At 36.8% G+C, this 14,748-nt stretch overlaps 1 protein-coding gene and 1 pseudogene across 5 annotated transcripts in view; both read left to right on the plus strand.

Annotated features, from left to right (window-relative positions):
- SCYL2 (SCY1 like pseudokinase 2) overlaps positions 1-13,047 on the plus strand; it is a 60,885-nt gene extending 47,838 nt beyond the window's left edge. For all 5 annotated transcript variants that reach the window (XM_088025302.1, XM_028121605.2, XM_028121608.2 and 2 more), the window contains 5 exons: positions 4,751-4,851; positions 6,645-6,711; positions 7,465-7,560; positions 8,544-8,663; positions 9,676-13,047. In XM_088025302.1, coding sequence (XP_087881428.1) covers positions 4,751-4,851; positions 6,645-6,711; positions 7,465-7,560; positions 8,544-8,663; positions 9,676-10,320 — 1,029 coding nt within the window. In that variant the 3' untranslated portion in view covers positions 10,321-13,047. The remainder of the gene's footprint in view (positions 1-4,750; positions 4,852-6,644; positions 6,712-7,464; positions 7,561-8,543; positions 8,664-9,675) is intronic.
- Positions 700-2,437, plus strand: LOC114222932 (vimentin pseudogene; annotated as a pseudogene).
- Positions 13,048-14,748: the final 1,701 nt, after the last annotated feature.

The following is a 14,748-nucleotide window of genomic DNA, read 5'->3' on the forward strand; positions in this document are numbered from 1 at the left end:
TTTTTATTTTAATTCCAGTATAGTTAACATACAGTGTTATATTAGTTTCAGGTGTACTGGTTTAGGTATTTGAAATTTCAAGATGTGGTAAACATTTGCTCAAAGAGGTAATGTATTCAAAGATTATTATATAATTATCTCTCTGCATAGCTCTATCACTGTAGTTATCACAGGTATGTACTCATGTGTCTGCCTTTCCCAGAAGGCTGGTTATTGTATCTTATACTTTATTATACCCACAGCACTTAGTGCAGTGCTAAAACCAAAAATATTTATTGAACTGAGAGAAAATTTGAGTTAAAGTAATGACAAGTCATTTTATTCACTTTAGAACTGGTGTTTAATGGAGTAAAATGGAAAAAAGACTGGGATTGGTTGGTTACTGTTTACCAGGGAGTGTCAGAAATGGATAGGCAGGGAGGATTGGGAATTAGGTACTGAAAGTGAATTAGAGCAATTAAGGAAGCAGAAAGCTGGGAGTTAAGCAGGAAAGCTTTTGGCCTTAGAGGAAAGTGCTGAGTGAATAGAGTTTTGGAGTTAGAGAAATTTATAAAATTAATCAGACCCCCTCTGCCACTCTTGCTCCGGGATCCCCCGCGCCAGAGACGCAGCAGCGCTCCCACCGCCCACACCCACTGCGCCCTCGCTCGCCTGTCCTCCCCAAGCCGGTCCGTGCCGCCGCAGGCGCCCGGTCCACCACCACCCACTGCAGCCATGTCCACCAGGTCCGTGTCCTCGTCCTCCTACCACAGGATGTTCGGTGGCCCCGGCACCGGGAGCCGGCCGAGCTCCACATGGAGCTACGTGACCACGTCCATCCGCACCTACAACCTGGGCAGCGCGTTGCGCCCCAGCACCAGCCGCAGCCTCTATGCCTTGTCCCCGGGAGGCGCGTACGCCACGCGCTCCTCTGCGGTGCCCCTGCGGCACAGTGTGCCCAGCGTCCGCCTGCTGCAGGACTCGGTGGACTTCTCGCTGGCCGACGCCATCAACACCGAGTTCAAGAACACCCACACCAACGAGAAAGTGGAGCTGCAGGAGCTGAATGACCGCTTTGCCAACTACATCGACAAGGTGCGCTTCCTGGAGCAGCAGAACAAGATCCTGCTAGCCGAGCTCAAGCAGCTCAAAGGCCAGGGCAAGTTGCGCCTGGGGGACCTCTACGAGGAGGAGATGCGGGAGCTGCGCCGGCAGGTGGACCAGCTCACCAACGACAAGGCCCGCGTCGAGGTGGAGTGCGACAACCTGGCCGAGGACATCATGCGGCTCCGGGAGAAGTTGCAAGAGGAGATGCTTCAGAGAGAGGAAGCCGAGAGCACCCTGCAGTCTTTCAGACAGGATGTTGACAATGCTTCTTTGGCACGTCTTGACCTTGAGCGTAAAGTGGAATCCTTGCAAGAAGAGATTGCCTTTTTGAAGAAACTACATGATGAGGAAATCCAGGAGCTGCAGGCCCAGATTCAGGACCAGCATGTCCAAATCGATATGGATGTTTCCAAGCCTGACCTCACGGCTGCCCTGCATGACGTACGCCAGCAGTATGAAAGCGTGGCTGCCAAGAACCTTCAGGAGGCCGAGGAATGGTACAAGTCCAAGTTTGCCGATCTCTCTGAGGCTGCTAACCGGAACAACGATGCTCTGCGCCAGGCAAAGCAGGAGTCGAATGAGTACCGGAGACAGGTGCAGTCCCTCACCTGCGAAGTGGACGCCCTCAAAGGGACTAATGAGTCTCTGGAACGCCAGATGCGTGAAATGGAAGAGAACTTCGCTGTCGAAGCTGCTAACTACCAAGACACTATTGGCCACCTGCAGGATGAGATTCAGAACATGAAGGATGGCCCGTCACCTTCGGGAATACCAGGACCTGCTGAATGTCAAGATGGCTCTCGACATTGAGATTGCCACCTACAGGAAGCTGCTGGAAGGCGAGGAGAGCAGGATTACTCTGCCTCCTCCAAACTTTTCTTCCCTGAACCTGAGGGAAACCAGTCTGGATTCCCTCCCTCTGGTTGACACTCACTCAAAAAGGACACTTCTGATTAAGATGGTTGAGACTAGAGATGGACAGGTTATCAATGAAACTTCTCAGCATCACGATGACCTTGAGTAAAGAGGGCACAGAGTCGATGCAGCAATACTACCAGCAAGAATAAAAAAAGAAATCCGTATCTTAAAGAAACAGCTTTCAAGTGCCTTTCTGCAGTTTTTCAGGAGCGCAAGATAGATTTGGAATAGGAATAATCTCTAGTTCTTAAGAACCAACACTCTTAAAAGATTTAGGAGAAAGTTTACAACATAATCTAGTTTATGAAGAAAACTTGTGCTAGAATACTTTTTAAAAAGTATTTTTGAATACCATTAAAACTGCTTTTTTTCCAACAAGTATCTGATCAACTTGTTTCTGCTTCAATAAATCTTTGGAAAACTCAAAAAAAAATTAATCAGACCCAAATTTCATCTGAAGTGGTAGGGTAAGCCTCTGAAAGTTTGTGTCCCTAAATTTCAATTTTTGGTTTGATAGTTTCTTCATATCTTGGGAGGCAGGGTTGAAGTTACAATTGGAAAAAAGGGAAACAGTGAATATTGGGGAAAAATTGGATGATGATATAGCTAAGTCCAACTTTTGGTCATTTCTGTTCTTAGTTCTCACATTTATGATTTAGGATGTTTTTAAGTATTCCCAAATGCTTATAATATATAATTTCATTTGAAATGTGATGTTAGTTTTCTTCAGCTTTATGGTTTGAGAGTTTAGGGGCCTATTTTCATCAACAGAAATACTTTGATTCATATTTTCTGGTATTTTACAATAGTTAACATGGGTGTGGTCTTCTTTCCTATTCACTTCATGGAGAGGGTTCCTAATTTAAGATTCTGATTTAAAATAATCTAAGTATATTTTGCATTATGGAAAATGATAACTTGATTTAAGAAAGTACATTTTTTTTGCATTTGATTATAAAACAGGAAATACTAAGTAGCAATCAAAACATATCACAACTTGTGTTGGGTGAGGGTTCCAAAGACTACCTCCAGATTCAGTGATTCACGAAAAGGAGTCACAGGCCTAAGCATATAGTTGTAGTCATGGCTATGATTTTTTATGGCGAAAGGATATAAAGCAAAATCAGCAAAGGGAGAAGAAGGCTTATAGGGCAGAGTCTGGAGGAAACCAGATCAACTTTCCAGAGTCATCTCCTCAATATACTTACTCTCCCTGGTAATGAGTTGTGACAGTATATGTGAAGTATTGTAGCTCCATCTGTCTGTCATGTACTCAAATTCCAGACTTCCAGAAGGAAAGCAGATGTTTGGCATAAAACAGTCTTTGTACAGTTTAGTGAGCCACTATCATCAGTTAATGATGGGAACTCTCCTAAAATCTGAGTTCCTGGACACTGGCCAAGGGCCAACCTTGCAAGCAGGCCTTTTCAAAGATAGCAGTCCAGGCCCACTGTGTTAATTCTTCTGAACCACTACATGCAACAGTATGGATGAATCTCACAAACATAATGTTGAGCAAGTGAAACCAGACACACCAAGATCTGCTGAATGATTCCACTTATATAAAGTACAAAAACAGTCAAAACTATACTACCAGAAGTCAGACTAGTTTTTACTCATAGGATAAGGGGGTGGGAAGTAGCTAGAAGGGGGCACAAGGAAGCTTTTGGGGTGCTGCCAGTGTTCTTTTTCTACATCTGACTACTGGTTAAATTCAATTTGAAATTTTTGGTATGTGTGCTTATATATGTATACTTTTCTGTTAGTATGTTATACTTCATTACAAAGTTAAAAAAACTAATCAGAGTGTCCATCCAGGTAAACTGCTAAGGAAATAATGCCTTTTGTTACTTTCATGGTAAGACAACGGATGATTGAGCATGGTGAGAAGCAGTGTCAAGTAGAAATGAGCACAAACTCTGGAGACAGACTTACATGAATTCTCATGCTGCCATATGTTAATTTAGGATCTCTTACTAAGTTGCTTTCTCTCTCCCTGAGCCATAGTTTCCTCCTGTATGGAATAGAAATATTAATAAACCTACTATGAAGAGTTGTATAAGCACCCAGTACAAAAAGAAGATTTGGGAGGGAAAGAAAGCAGTTTCTAGATTCCACTCGTAATATATGATATTGTTAAATAAATTGTTCACGATGATCTGAGATACCCTAAGAATCATCATTTAACCAAAGCTTAAACTACATTATGACATAGTATTAGACATACTTTAGGAACTATAATTATTTGGAAGTTAAACTATATACATTTAATATTTCTACTAACTTTAAAAAAGATTTATTTTAGCCAAGCATGTCATTTTTATAACGATCTGAATAAACTGATTTTGTTATGCATTATTAAATGGGTTGCTTCCAGATATGTACAAATTCAGATGGTCAGTTTTGGACTATTCTAGGAAAATCAACATGTAATAACTGCTGGGGGTAAATTTATAAGATCCCTGAATAATAGCTGTTAGAGAACTCAGGCTATAAAACTAATTGAGACATATTTTCTGGAACTTAAAATCCTCATCAACTTTATCACCATCATATAGAAATACTGTAAAAGCTTGCTCTGATATGCTGAGTTTAAATATACTATTCTTGTGACCTCACTACTATGAGTGGGTCATATTCCGGTAAAAATAGAGGATATTATGATTAACTTGTTGAATTATTTTATTAGATTACATTTGCTGCTAACCTGAAACATTATAACTGTATCACTTTCTTGTTGTACCAGTTCAATTCTTTCATTTCCGTCATAAAAGAAATGCTTAACAGATTGGAATCTGAACATAAGACTAAACTGGAGCAACTTCATATAATGCAAGAACAGCAGAAGTAAGTAGGTTGCATATGAATTGTACATGACCCCGGAGTGAGATTAAAGTTAACTCATGATTGCTTTTCTGGAATAAGTACTAGAAAAATTGATGGATTTCTGTTTTTTTTTTTTCTTTTAAGGTTAAGTTTATTATTTTAATTTCAGTATCATTAACGTGTAGTGTTATATTAATTTCAGGTGTACAGTATAGTGATTCAGCAGTTCCATCATTACTCAGTGCTCATCATTAATCCCCTTCACCTGTTTTTACCTATCCCTCCTCCCGCCTCCCCTCTGGTGACCGTCAGTTTGTTCAGCATAGTGAAAAATTGATTTCAATTTGATCACATGTAAAATATTTAAAAATTTTCCAGCATGTTAACTTGAACTGAATGAAAATAGAATGTTGTAGAAAATCTAATGTCATTTCTGAGTCCAAAAGTGTAACATGATATAATCTTAGCATTTTCTATATATAAGGAAAATTCTATTTCTGAGACGGTCTCTTGTTAGCATTAGCTACTAGAGGTGTAAATTCAGGGTGATCGCTAAGAGCACCACTTAAAAATATTTTTCAAATCTATGAAACCCTGGTGTTTTGATTTCTCCCTTTTTCTTTTCCCTGATTCCAGAAATGTTTATAGAGCATTCATTTCATATTTAATACCACAAATCCACTTTTTTTTTTTTTTAGGGAGGATTTTCTAAGTTATTTGCAAAATACTAGTATTCAAAGGAAGAAGGGAAAGGTGAAAATGACTGGAGTTTATTAAACTCCAGTTTACTAAAATAAAATCTCCACTATATTTGTTTCCCAGAGAAAAATACATGATTTTAGGATGCCCATTAAATCCTGAGCCAAAAGACATCAGTAAAAAGAGAAATTAGGGGCGCCTGGGTGGCTCAGTCAGTTAAGCATCTGACTCTTGATTTTGCCTCAGGTCATGATCTCAAGGTTGTGAGATCGAGCCCCACATCAGGCTCTGGGCTGGGTATGGAGCCTGCCAAATACTCTCCCTTTCCCTTTACCTCTCCTCTCTCTCACTCCCTCTTCCCCTTTCCCTCTCTCTCTAAAAGAAAAAAAAAAAAGACATCAGAAATCACTAAAATTGATACCAATTATGAGCTAGGTTCCCAGATAGAAATTTTTTAGCTTCTGCCCCAGTGTAAGATGAAGGCTAATGGAAATAAATATGCCAGGTGTAGAAAGACATGAAATAGCCCTTTGTATGCTCTAAATATTCTGTGATGTATATATTTATGTTTGATGGATTGACTATTAACATAAGAACCCTGAAAAATAATTTTTAAAAATTTATAAGAGAAAATGTTAATACCTAGTATTTATACTTCAGGTGTAAATGAACCTTTTTTCTTTTTCCTGTCTAAATCTTACCAATTTTTCAAGGCGTAGATCTGGCTCATCATAGTGATTATAGCATTTATTGTGAAAATCAGATTCTAAATTTAATCACATCAAGTTCCTCATATCATACCTTGTCTCTCAGTGAGCTATAAGCTCTCTGATAGTAAGAAACATGCTTGCCTGGTTTTATGACACACTGAGTAAATTCTCCAGTAAATCTCAAATGTTGAATTAAAAAAAATGACTTGTATATGCAGTGTTACTTTTTTGGGGCAAGCAGACATTAATTATAGTAAATAATAAAGGTTATGACTGTCCTTAAAGAATAAAGTTGCAGTTTGTTTAGATTCTAATAAACCCCATGGGGAGGAACTATTTTTGTATGAGTATTTCAAAAATAAGCATTTCTTTTTATTGCTTTGTCATAATTCAACTCTCCTCCAGATCTTTGGATATAGGAAATCAAATGAATGCTTCTGAGGAGAAAAAAGTTACAAATGTTGGGTCTCAGGTAAGAGATTTAGATTATTTATTTATTTATTTATTTTCTTCCAAAATTTTATTTAAATTCTACATATAGTGTAATATTGGTTTCTGGAGTAAAATTCAGTGATTCATCAGTTGCATATTAATACCTAGTGCTTATTACATCAAGTGCCTTCCTTAATGCCCATCACCCATTTAACCCCACCCCCACCCCCTGCAGCAACCCTCAGTTTGTTCTCTGTAGTTAAGAGTCTCTTATGGTTTGTCTCCCTCTGTTTTTACTTATTTTATTTTTCCTTCCCTTCTCCTATATTCATCTGTTTTGTTTCTTAAATTCCACATATGAGTGAAAGCATATGGTATTTGTCTTTCTCTGACATATTTCACTTAGCATAATACACTCTAGTTCCATCCACATCATCACAAGTGGCAGGATTTCATATTTTTTGATGGCTGAGCAATATTGTATAAATACACTACCTCTTTTTTATCCATTCATCAGTTGATGGACATTTGGGCTCTTTCCGTAATTTGGCTATTGTTGATAGTGCTGCTATAAACACTGGGGTGCAAGTACCCTTTCGAATCGGTATTTTTCCATTCTTTGGATAAACACCTAGTAGTGCAATTGCTGGGTCACAGGGTAGTTTATTTAGATCATTTTAATTTTTGTAAATAGAGATTGACAGTGTGCTTCATTTGAGGGGCTTTTGATCTTTAAGCAGTAAAATCACAATTTTTTGATGTCATTCAAGTGGTTGACATTTTTCTTTTTCAGCAAATTGACAAAGTCTTTAACAACATTGGAGCAGACTTTCTGACTGGCGGTGAATCAGAAAATAAAGAGGATGGGTTACAGAATAAGCATAAAAGAGTAAGTTTCTTTACTTGATCTTACAGTGCACTGATTATATTATAGGACTTCCTGTAAACTACAGATTTTAGTTGGGAAATGCTGCTGTTTAGCATCTTAACAAGAAGCATACTTTAATAATCTTTATGAAGTTTAAAAATTATCGTGGGAACATGACTCACATTGAGAATAAACAGGCTTGAGAATTTTAACTTCCTTTATTACTCAGCTTCCCACGTGGTAACATTTCTAGATTCCTGCCTTCTTTGTCCTTTTTGTTGCACTTTATCAGTCACACCTCTTGATAAATTCCACTGTGGCTCTTCTCTGCTTCTGATTTTGAATGATAAATTTTAAAGTGATACTTTTCAGTTGAAGTATTGGTTAGTATTCAATATAATAAATATGTCAAATTTGAATTTCTGCTGAGGGCAATTTTTCTTCTGTTCATTTGACAAATACTGGTACCTATATGTGCAAAGCCAGGAGCTACTGGGCGTTGAGTTTACAAAATTGTAAGAACATACTGTGAGCTTATAGTTTAGCAAGGTTGATAAAAGAAAAAGATAAATGTCAAATTTGATTCAGACATTAGCAGTGAAAGAAGCTGTTCACGTTTTCCTTAGCTTTTCGTTGAGTTCCTAAAGTATTTTTGGAGTGAGATAGATTAGAGTTGAACAAAAGTCTCCCAATTTTATAAAGTGAAATCACCAAATCATATTCCCCTTGTCTGGAAAAAGGTCAATCTGATGAATGGTTTTAAAACAGTAACTTTTTATGCTGGAAGTGTTTTAGCAGAGATTTTGTGAGTTTCTACCTCAAGTTAAGTCTTGTCATAATTCCAAATATAATTTACTTGTGGCAGTCACCAGTACAGGAGTAGTTTGCAAACTACTTGGTATTGTCAAACATACCAAGACATACTTTACAAAAAAAGACATCTTCTGTTTTACAAGTGGAATTATGAAGTTGCCAGTTGATGTTTTGTTTTGTTTTGTTTTGAGGCATCACTTACACTTGAAGAAAAACAAAAATTAGCAAAAGAACAGGAGCAGGCACAGAAGTTGAAAAGCCAGCAGCCTCTTAAACCCCAAGTACACACACCTGTTGCTCCAGTCAAACAGGTCAGAATTCATTTCTTTTGCATAATTTCAAGCATACTTACTTTCAGGTTATACCTTTGTACAATTTCAAGCATACTGTACTGAAGAAGTAAGTATATAATTAATTCTACCTACTAGTGTCTATATAAAAATAATGCAGTTTCTAAGAAGTATGGGCAGAAAGGATTTTCCAACAACTCCTCAATAGCCTGCCTAATGTATAATGTTTTATGATAGTGACTGTAACCAATAAAGAGAAAGTTACATGAATAGGAGGGTTTCTTAAAAAATATTAGGTTTAATAGTACTAAGTAACTCTGTCCACCTTGAAATGATCAGGAATATTATGTTTATGCATTTATGCATTTTTGAGCAAAAACTAATTTTTAATTTTTGACTTTTCAGTTATAGTCAGGTCTGTAACTTGATTTAGGAATACTTAACTATATGTCCTGACCAATATTTATTTCCTGTTATGTCAGGCACTATTCTAAGTTCCTGCTTGTAGAGAGTTTACACTCTTGCTGCAGAAATAACTTTATCTTAAAAGCTTTCTTTAAATTATTTTTTGCTATCTCCTAATCACTAAAATTCTTCCGAGAAAAATCTTTGTGGGCCAAGAGGCAAAATAAAAAATATTTTGTAGGTACTTATATAAGAATAGAGAAAACAAATTTCCACAAAATTGTGATACAATTCAAAATATAAAAGTAATGGAGTATCCTTTTGCAATATGGATCTACCAATGAGAAGAGCACATTTCTATTTTGGGGAGCATTTTATTTAATTGGAATTCAAATTTAGTGTTCCCTGTCATCAAATTGATTGCAGGTTGGTTTCATGTTCAGTGTTCATGTTCAATTCAATGTTATCTGTAAAAACCATATAAAAATATGTGGCTGTCTGGATTTGGCCTGTGGACTGTGGTTTGCTAACTTGGTAAAGACTGCTGAGCTTAATTTTAACTTGTCATTTACTGACTTTAATTAATTTAGAAATCTTAGAGATAAAGTAATTCCCTCATATTTTTCAGACTAAGGACTTGACAGACACGTTGATGGATAACATGTCATCTTTGACCAGCCTATCTGTTAGTACGCCTAAAATTTCTGCTTCAAGTACCTTCACTTCTGTTCCTTCCATGGGCCTTGGCATGATGTTTTCTACACCAACTGATAATACCAAAAGAAATTTGACCAACGGCTTAAATGCTAACATGGGCTTTCAGACTTCAGGATTCAGCATGCCAGTTAATACAAACCAGAACTTATTTGGTAGTCCAAGCACACCTGGAGTGACCAAGATGACACTGGGAACACCTTCCACTTTGCCAAACTTCAGTGCTGTGAGTGTTCCTCCTGCTGGTGCAAAGCCAACTCAACAAAGACCCACAGATATGTCTGCTCTTAATAATCTCTTTGGCCCTCAGAAACCCAAAGTTAGCATGAACCAATTGTCACAACAGAAACCAAATCAGTGGCTTAATCAGTTTGTACCTCCGCAAGGGTCTGCAGGTATGGGCAGTTCAGTTATGGGAACACAGATGAACATGATAGGACAATCTGCCTTCGGTATGCAGGCTAATCCTTTCTTTAACCCACAGAACTTTGCACAGCCACCAACTACTATGACCAATAGCAGTTCAGCTAGCAATGATTTAAAAGATCTTTTTGGGTGAGGTGTCTTGCTCTATTTTTGAAGAAATACTTCAATTTTAATCATGGGTTTGCTGATTTACATCTTTATATAGTTGGCTTGGAGGAACTACTTCTGTGGGGAAGTGAATGGTTCTGTGACAGAAAACACCTTGTTTCCATGCCAGCATAGTAGTTGTATGGACTCCTAACAGCTGAGTTTTTAAAAGCATTGAGGATTTTTTTCCTCTTACCACCTCCTCTTCAGGTTTTTTAAAAGACCCAACCCTTACCAATCTCAAAGAGAAAAAAGACACCTGAGTATCTTGAATAGCAGAATTTTTAAATCAAATGTTTATTTTAGCTTGTAAATCTTGGTTTATTTAAAAAATTGAGTTGCTGGTTAATGCAAGTTTCATATGTTAAAATGAATATGAACATGGTACACAGTCTGCCTTCACAAGTCATTAGTCTTCATTTTAATGTATGAAAAATCTTGATCCTCTGTTGATTTGTTTGCATTTAGTCTGACTGAGATAATGATAACGAAAAGGATCAGGTCACTTGCTTTTTCCAATCTTATTCTCAGATGAACTAATGTTCAATACAAAAGACTGAGCAAATACTGCAAAATTTTACTTAACGTTGATTTCATTGGTTCGAACTAAAGCCATTATTTAACCATCTTAAATGCAAACTAATCATTGTAAATGATATTTTAGCATGGTCTGCCTCAAATAGTAATGTATTTTTCTGCATTTACTTCGATATATTTAGAATCACTTTCTTTCCTACTGTATCACAGACAGAAGAATATGTACTGATTTGTATAGATATTTGACAAAGCCCTCTGACATGATTTCTCTGACTCTTGCCTTCATATTTCATTTTGAATTCAAACTTCTGAGGTTGCAGCATATATGAATTGCATTTTCAAAAGGATATTTGTAAGAAACTATATTTAATGAGTAAACTTTTGAGATTTCTGCTGTATTGTTTCAAATGTAATAAACTTTACTTCTCTAAAAATGAGCAGTTGTATCTTCTCGCTACCAACATTAATTTTCAGCTTATCCTGGTAAAGTTGGACCTCATCAATTATTGCAACTAAAGTTTAATCGTTTTCTAGAAATTTAAGGAACTTTTTGTTTGAACGTTTTTATGTCCACAATTAGCCATTTTTAGGAAAGACAAAATTCTTCTAACAGGAAACATGCTTTTTTTTTTTTAAAGCCTTTCTCTGATACTTTCCTTTGATGTGCTGATTGTTCAACCACAGAGCCTTACGCTGTAAATGTCCTTTGTATTTTGTTTAAATTATATTTCACCATTATGTGATAACTTAAAAATGATCTTTCAGAGAACTTTATATGCATTATAGTTGCTGCCATAGAGTTTGTGGTTTTTAAGTCTCTGAAACCAGCAATCATTTAAAATAAATCATATGAAGTTTAGTGTGTCATTGATACACACACACACGCTAAAAATATACATGGAATATACATTACTTGATTATAAAATGTAATTTGGTGTTAGTATTGCTGGCGTTATTCAGTAAGGGGGTACTTTAAAAAATAAAAGGTCAGCTTTGTATCTGGTTTCTGTATGAGTTGTATTTTGTTATTATATGGTTTTAGAAAAAAGATTCATGGGAATGTTGAAGAAATTTATCCAAGAAATGAAAGGCACTAGGAAGATCAAATGTTTCTGTCAAATACATTAACATCGCGACCAGATTATCTGTCTTGTTTATAACACAGTACTAATTTTCTCTTGAGAAAAGTTCGCATATGGAGTAAATGCCTAATGTTGAAGAATTTCCTTAGTAACAATTTAGTAGTCACTGTTTATGAGGAATTTGCTTTTTATTTTGTAAAATAACTTGATAATCAGTGTTGAGCTCCTAATTAGAAGGAAAGCTGAATATAACAACATATAATTTGAACTTCTAAATATAAAGATAGATTATTTGAAAAAATATTTAATTCTTAGATAATTTTCACATCTTGAAATTTGCTAATTCATTCAGGTAATGGTGCTACATTTTTAGAAATTTTTTCCTACACTTTTTCTGTTTTCTTGAAGATGTATTATCTAAATCATTTCCATCAATTGAACTGTTACCATTGCCTGTTGAAAAGTTACATCTGAGGGGCGCCTGGCTGGCTCAGTGAGTAGAGCATGCAACTCTTGATCTCAGGGTTGTGAGTTTGAGCCCCACATTGGGCATACAGCTTACTTAAAAAAAAAAAAAGGAAGAAAGAAGGAAAGAAAAAGAAAGAAAGAAGGAAATTACATCTAAAAGAAATATAGTGCCATTTTTAGGCTTGTATTTCTATGTGAACAAAATTTTCAAAATATTAACATCACTTTAAAATTATTTCAAATATTGACAGCATTTATTAAGCCCTTGTGCTTAGAGTAGAAATTTGGTGGGTAAAAAGTACCTGTAGACAAAAATGACAAGAAAGATTCCCTTTATTTGAGTTGGTTCCTTATTCTCCTAATGCTAAAACGTGTGAGAAGATGTGTAAAAGGAGATGGAAATGGACTGTGTACTTGGCTGGTTTTTGTTTGTTTTTGTTTTTATTTTGGAGTGCTTATAATTCTTTTCACCTGAACAAGTTGAGGAAGTGTAGGTTTTTGTTATTTTTTTGACCTGTAAAATACCTGACATGGTTGCTTTTACAAGATTAAAAGAAAAGATATATGTGAAAATACCCGATAGCAGCACAGAGTATGTACCAAATAAATTTTAGCTTTGATAAAAATCTCCATATTAAGTTGTGATTTTATGCTTTGTGATTTACTGGTCTTGAAATAATTTTTGAGCCAAATGAATGTAAGAATTTAAACTAGGATTTTAAGAGATCATTTACGTTGGTGGCTTTCAAACTGTAACTGTGACAGTAATATATCTTCCACTGGAAACCAGTATATAAAATATATACCTGAAACAAAAGTTTCAGAAAATGTCTTTAATACATGTGGTATATTCTGATTTTTTTTAAATTCTATCCTGTTCATTACACACACACACACACACACACACACACACACATCTTTACAATCTCCAAAAGAATTTCATGATAATTCAGCCCATTTTCCAAGCAGATGTAGAAATAGAAGACCAGATACTTACATGGCCTCACCCAAGGAGGTCAGAGCCAGGAATAGAATGCTAGATTTTTTTTTTTCCTAATATCCAATCTGATACTTCCTACCATGTTGCATGTTTTGTATCCCTTATTTTACGAATTCTTCTGGAGTTGCTTTTGTTGAGACTATTCTATGTAGCAAGTATGTGTTCAGTAATCATTTGATACCAGAAGTATATTTATGTTGGAAAAAATTAGCATTGAAAAAGGAGAGGGAGATGACAAAACAAATGTTTGTGGTCAGAATCAGCCTCTCTGCTTCTCTGAATTGTGGGTGAGGAGGTGAGGAGGGCTGAGGGAGCCGGGTTAGCAGTGCTTGCAGTTCCCAGACATGTAGCAGAATTAAAGTATGTAACCTTGAGGAGGAGGGGTGCAGTGGGAAAAACCATTTTACCAAAATGGAGCTTGTTGGATATTACAAACTTTTTCTGTCCAAAGTAGCCAAGTTTCTCCAGCCACTCACTTGCGGTGGAAGCCACGTATGTAATTTAAAATTTTGTCGTAACCTCATTAAAAAGCAAAAATAGGTGAAGTTAATTGTAATAATATATTTTAACTGACTAGAGCCGAAGTATTTCAACATAGAATTGATATAAAATTTAATGAGATATTTTACGTTTTGTTTTGTAACCTAGTCTTTGAGCTGCAGTATATATTTTACACTGAGCACATCTCAGTTCAGGCTAGTTACATTTCAGGGACTCAGTAGCCACGTGTTGCTAGTAGCAACTGTATCACGTAGTGTAGGTGTATATAGAGGCTAAGTAGCCGTAAGAGTGAACCATGGCAGTTACCAACTTAACTCTCTCCCAGCTCCAAACCTATCCTTTTCTGCCCTGCTTTGTGATGCTGCAGCTGGACCCTGTAAACTTGTCTCTTTCGACAGCTTGGCAGAGTGTTAGGCTTCATTGATAGAGGGCCCTGAAAGTGGCACTGCAAAGGAAGAGCTGCAAGAAGACACGTGACTTCTGGGTCTGAGTTCTCCGTTTTCAATTCACCGTAGGAGCTCAGCAGTCCCAGCAGGAGAGTTCCAGCCGCGCGCCGGTGAGGTTCTCCCAACCGGACTGTCCCTTTGGAGCAGCTCCCATGGGCTGCTTCCGTGACAGCTCAGCCATTCCCTCAGGCAGCTAGCTGTCTTTAGTTCCTTAATTTTTTTCACTTTCTCCCAGTCACGAGGTAGCTGCTTTTTTTTCTGCAACTGCTGTTCCTGTACTCAAAGGTTAAAGTCCTCTTTTATCCCTTGAATTAGTTAACCACCTTCTACTACTGGGTAACAATTATTTTAAGTTTCCCCATTCAGATACCTGTGGGTTC

Source organism: Eumetopias jubatus, unplaced genomic scaffold (assembly GCF_037043125.1).
Source record: "Eumetopias jubatus isolate StellerSeaLion01/CBP00866 unplaced genomic scaffold, mEumJub1_p1.0 scaffold_8, whole genome shotgun sequence".
Classification (NCBI taxonomy): Eukaryota; Metazoa; Chordata; class Mammalia; order Carnivora; family Otariidae; genus Eumetopias; species Eumetopias jubatus.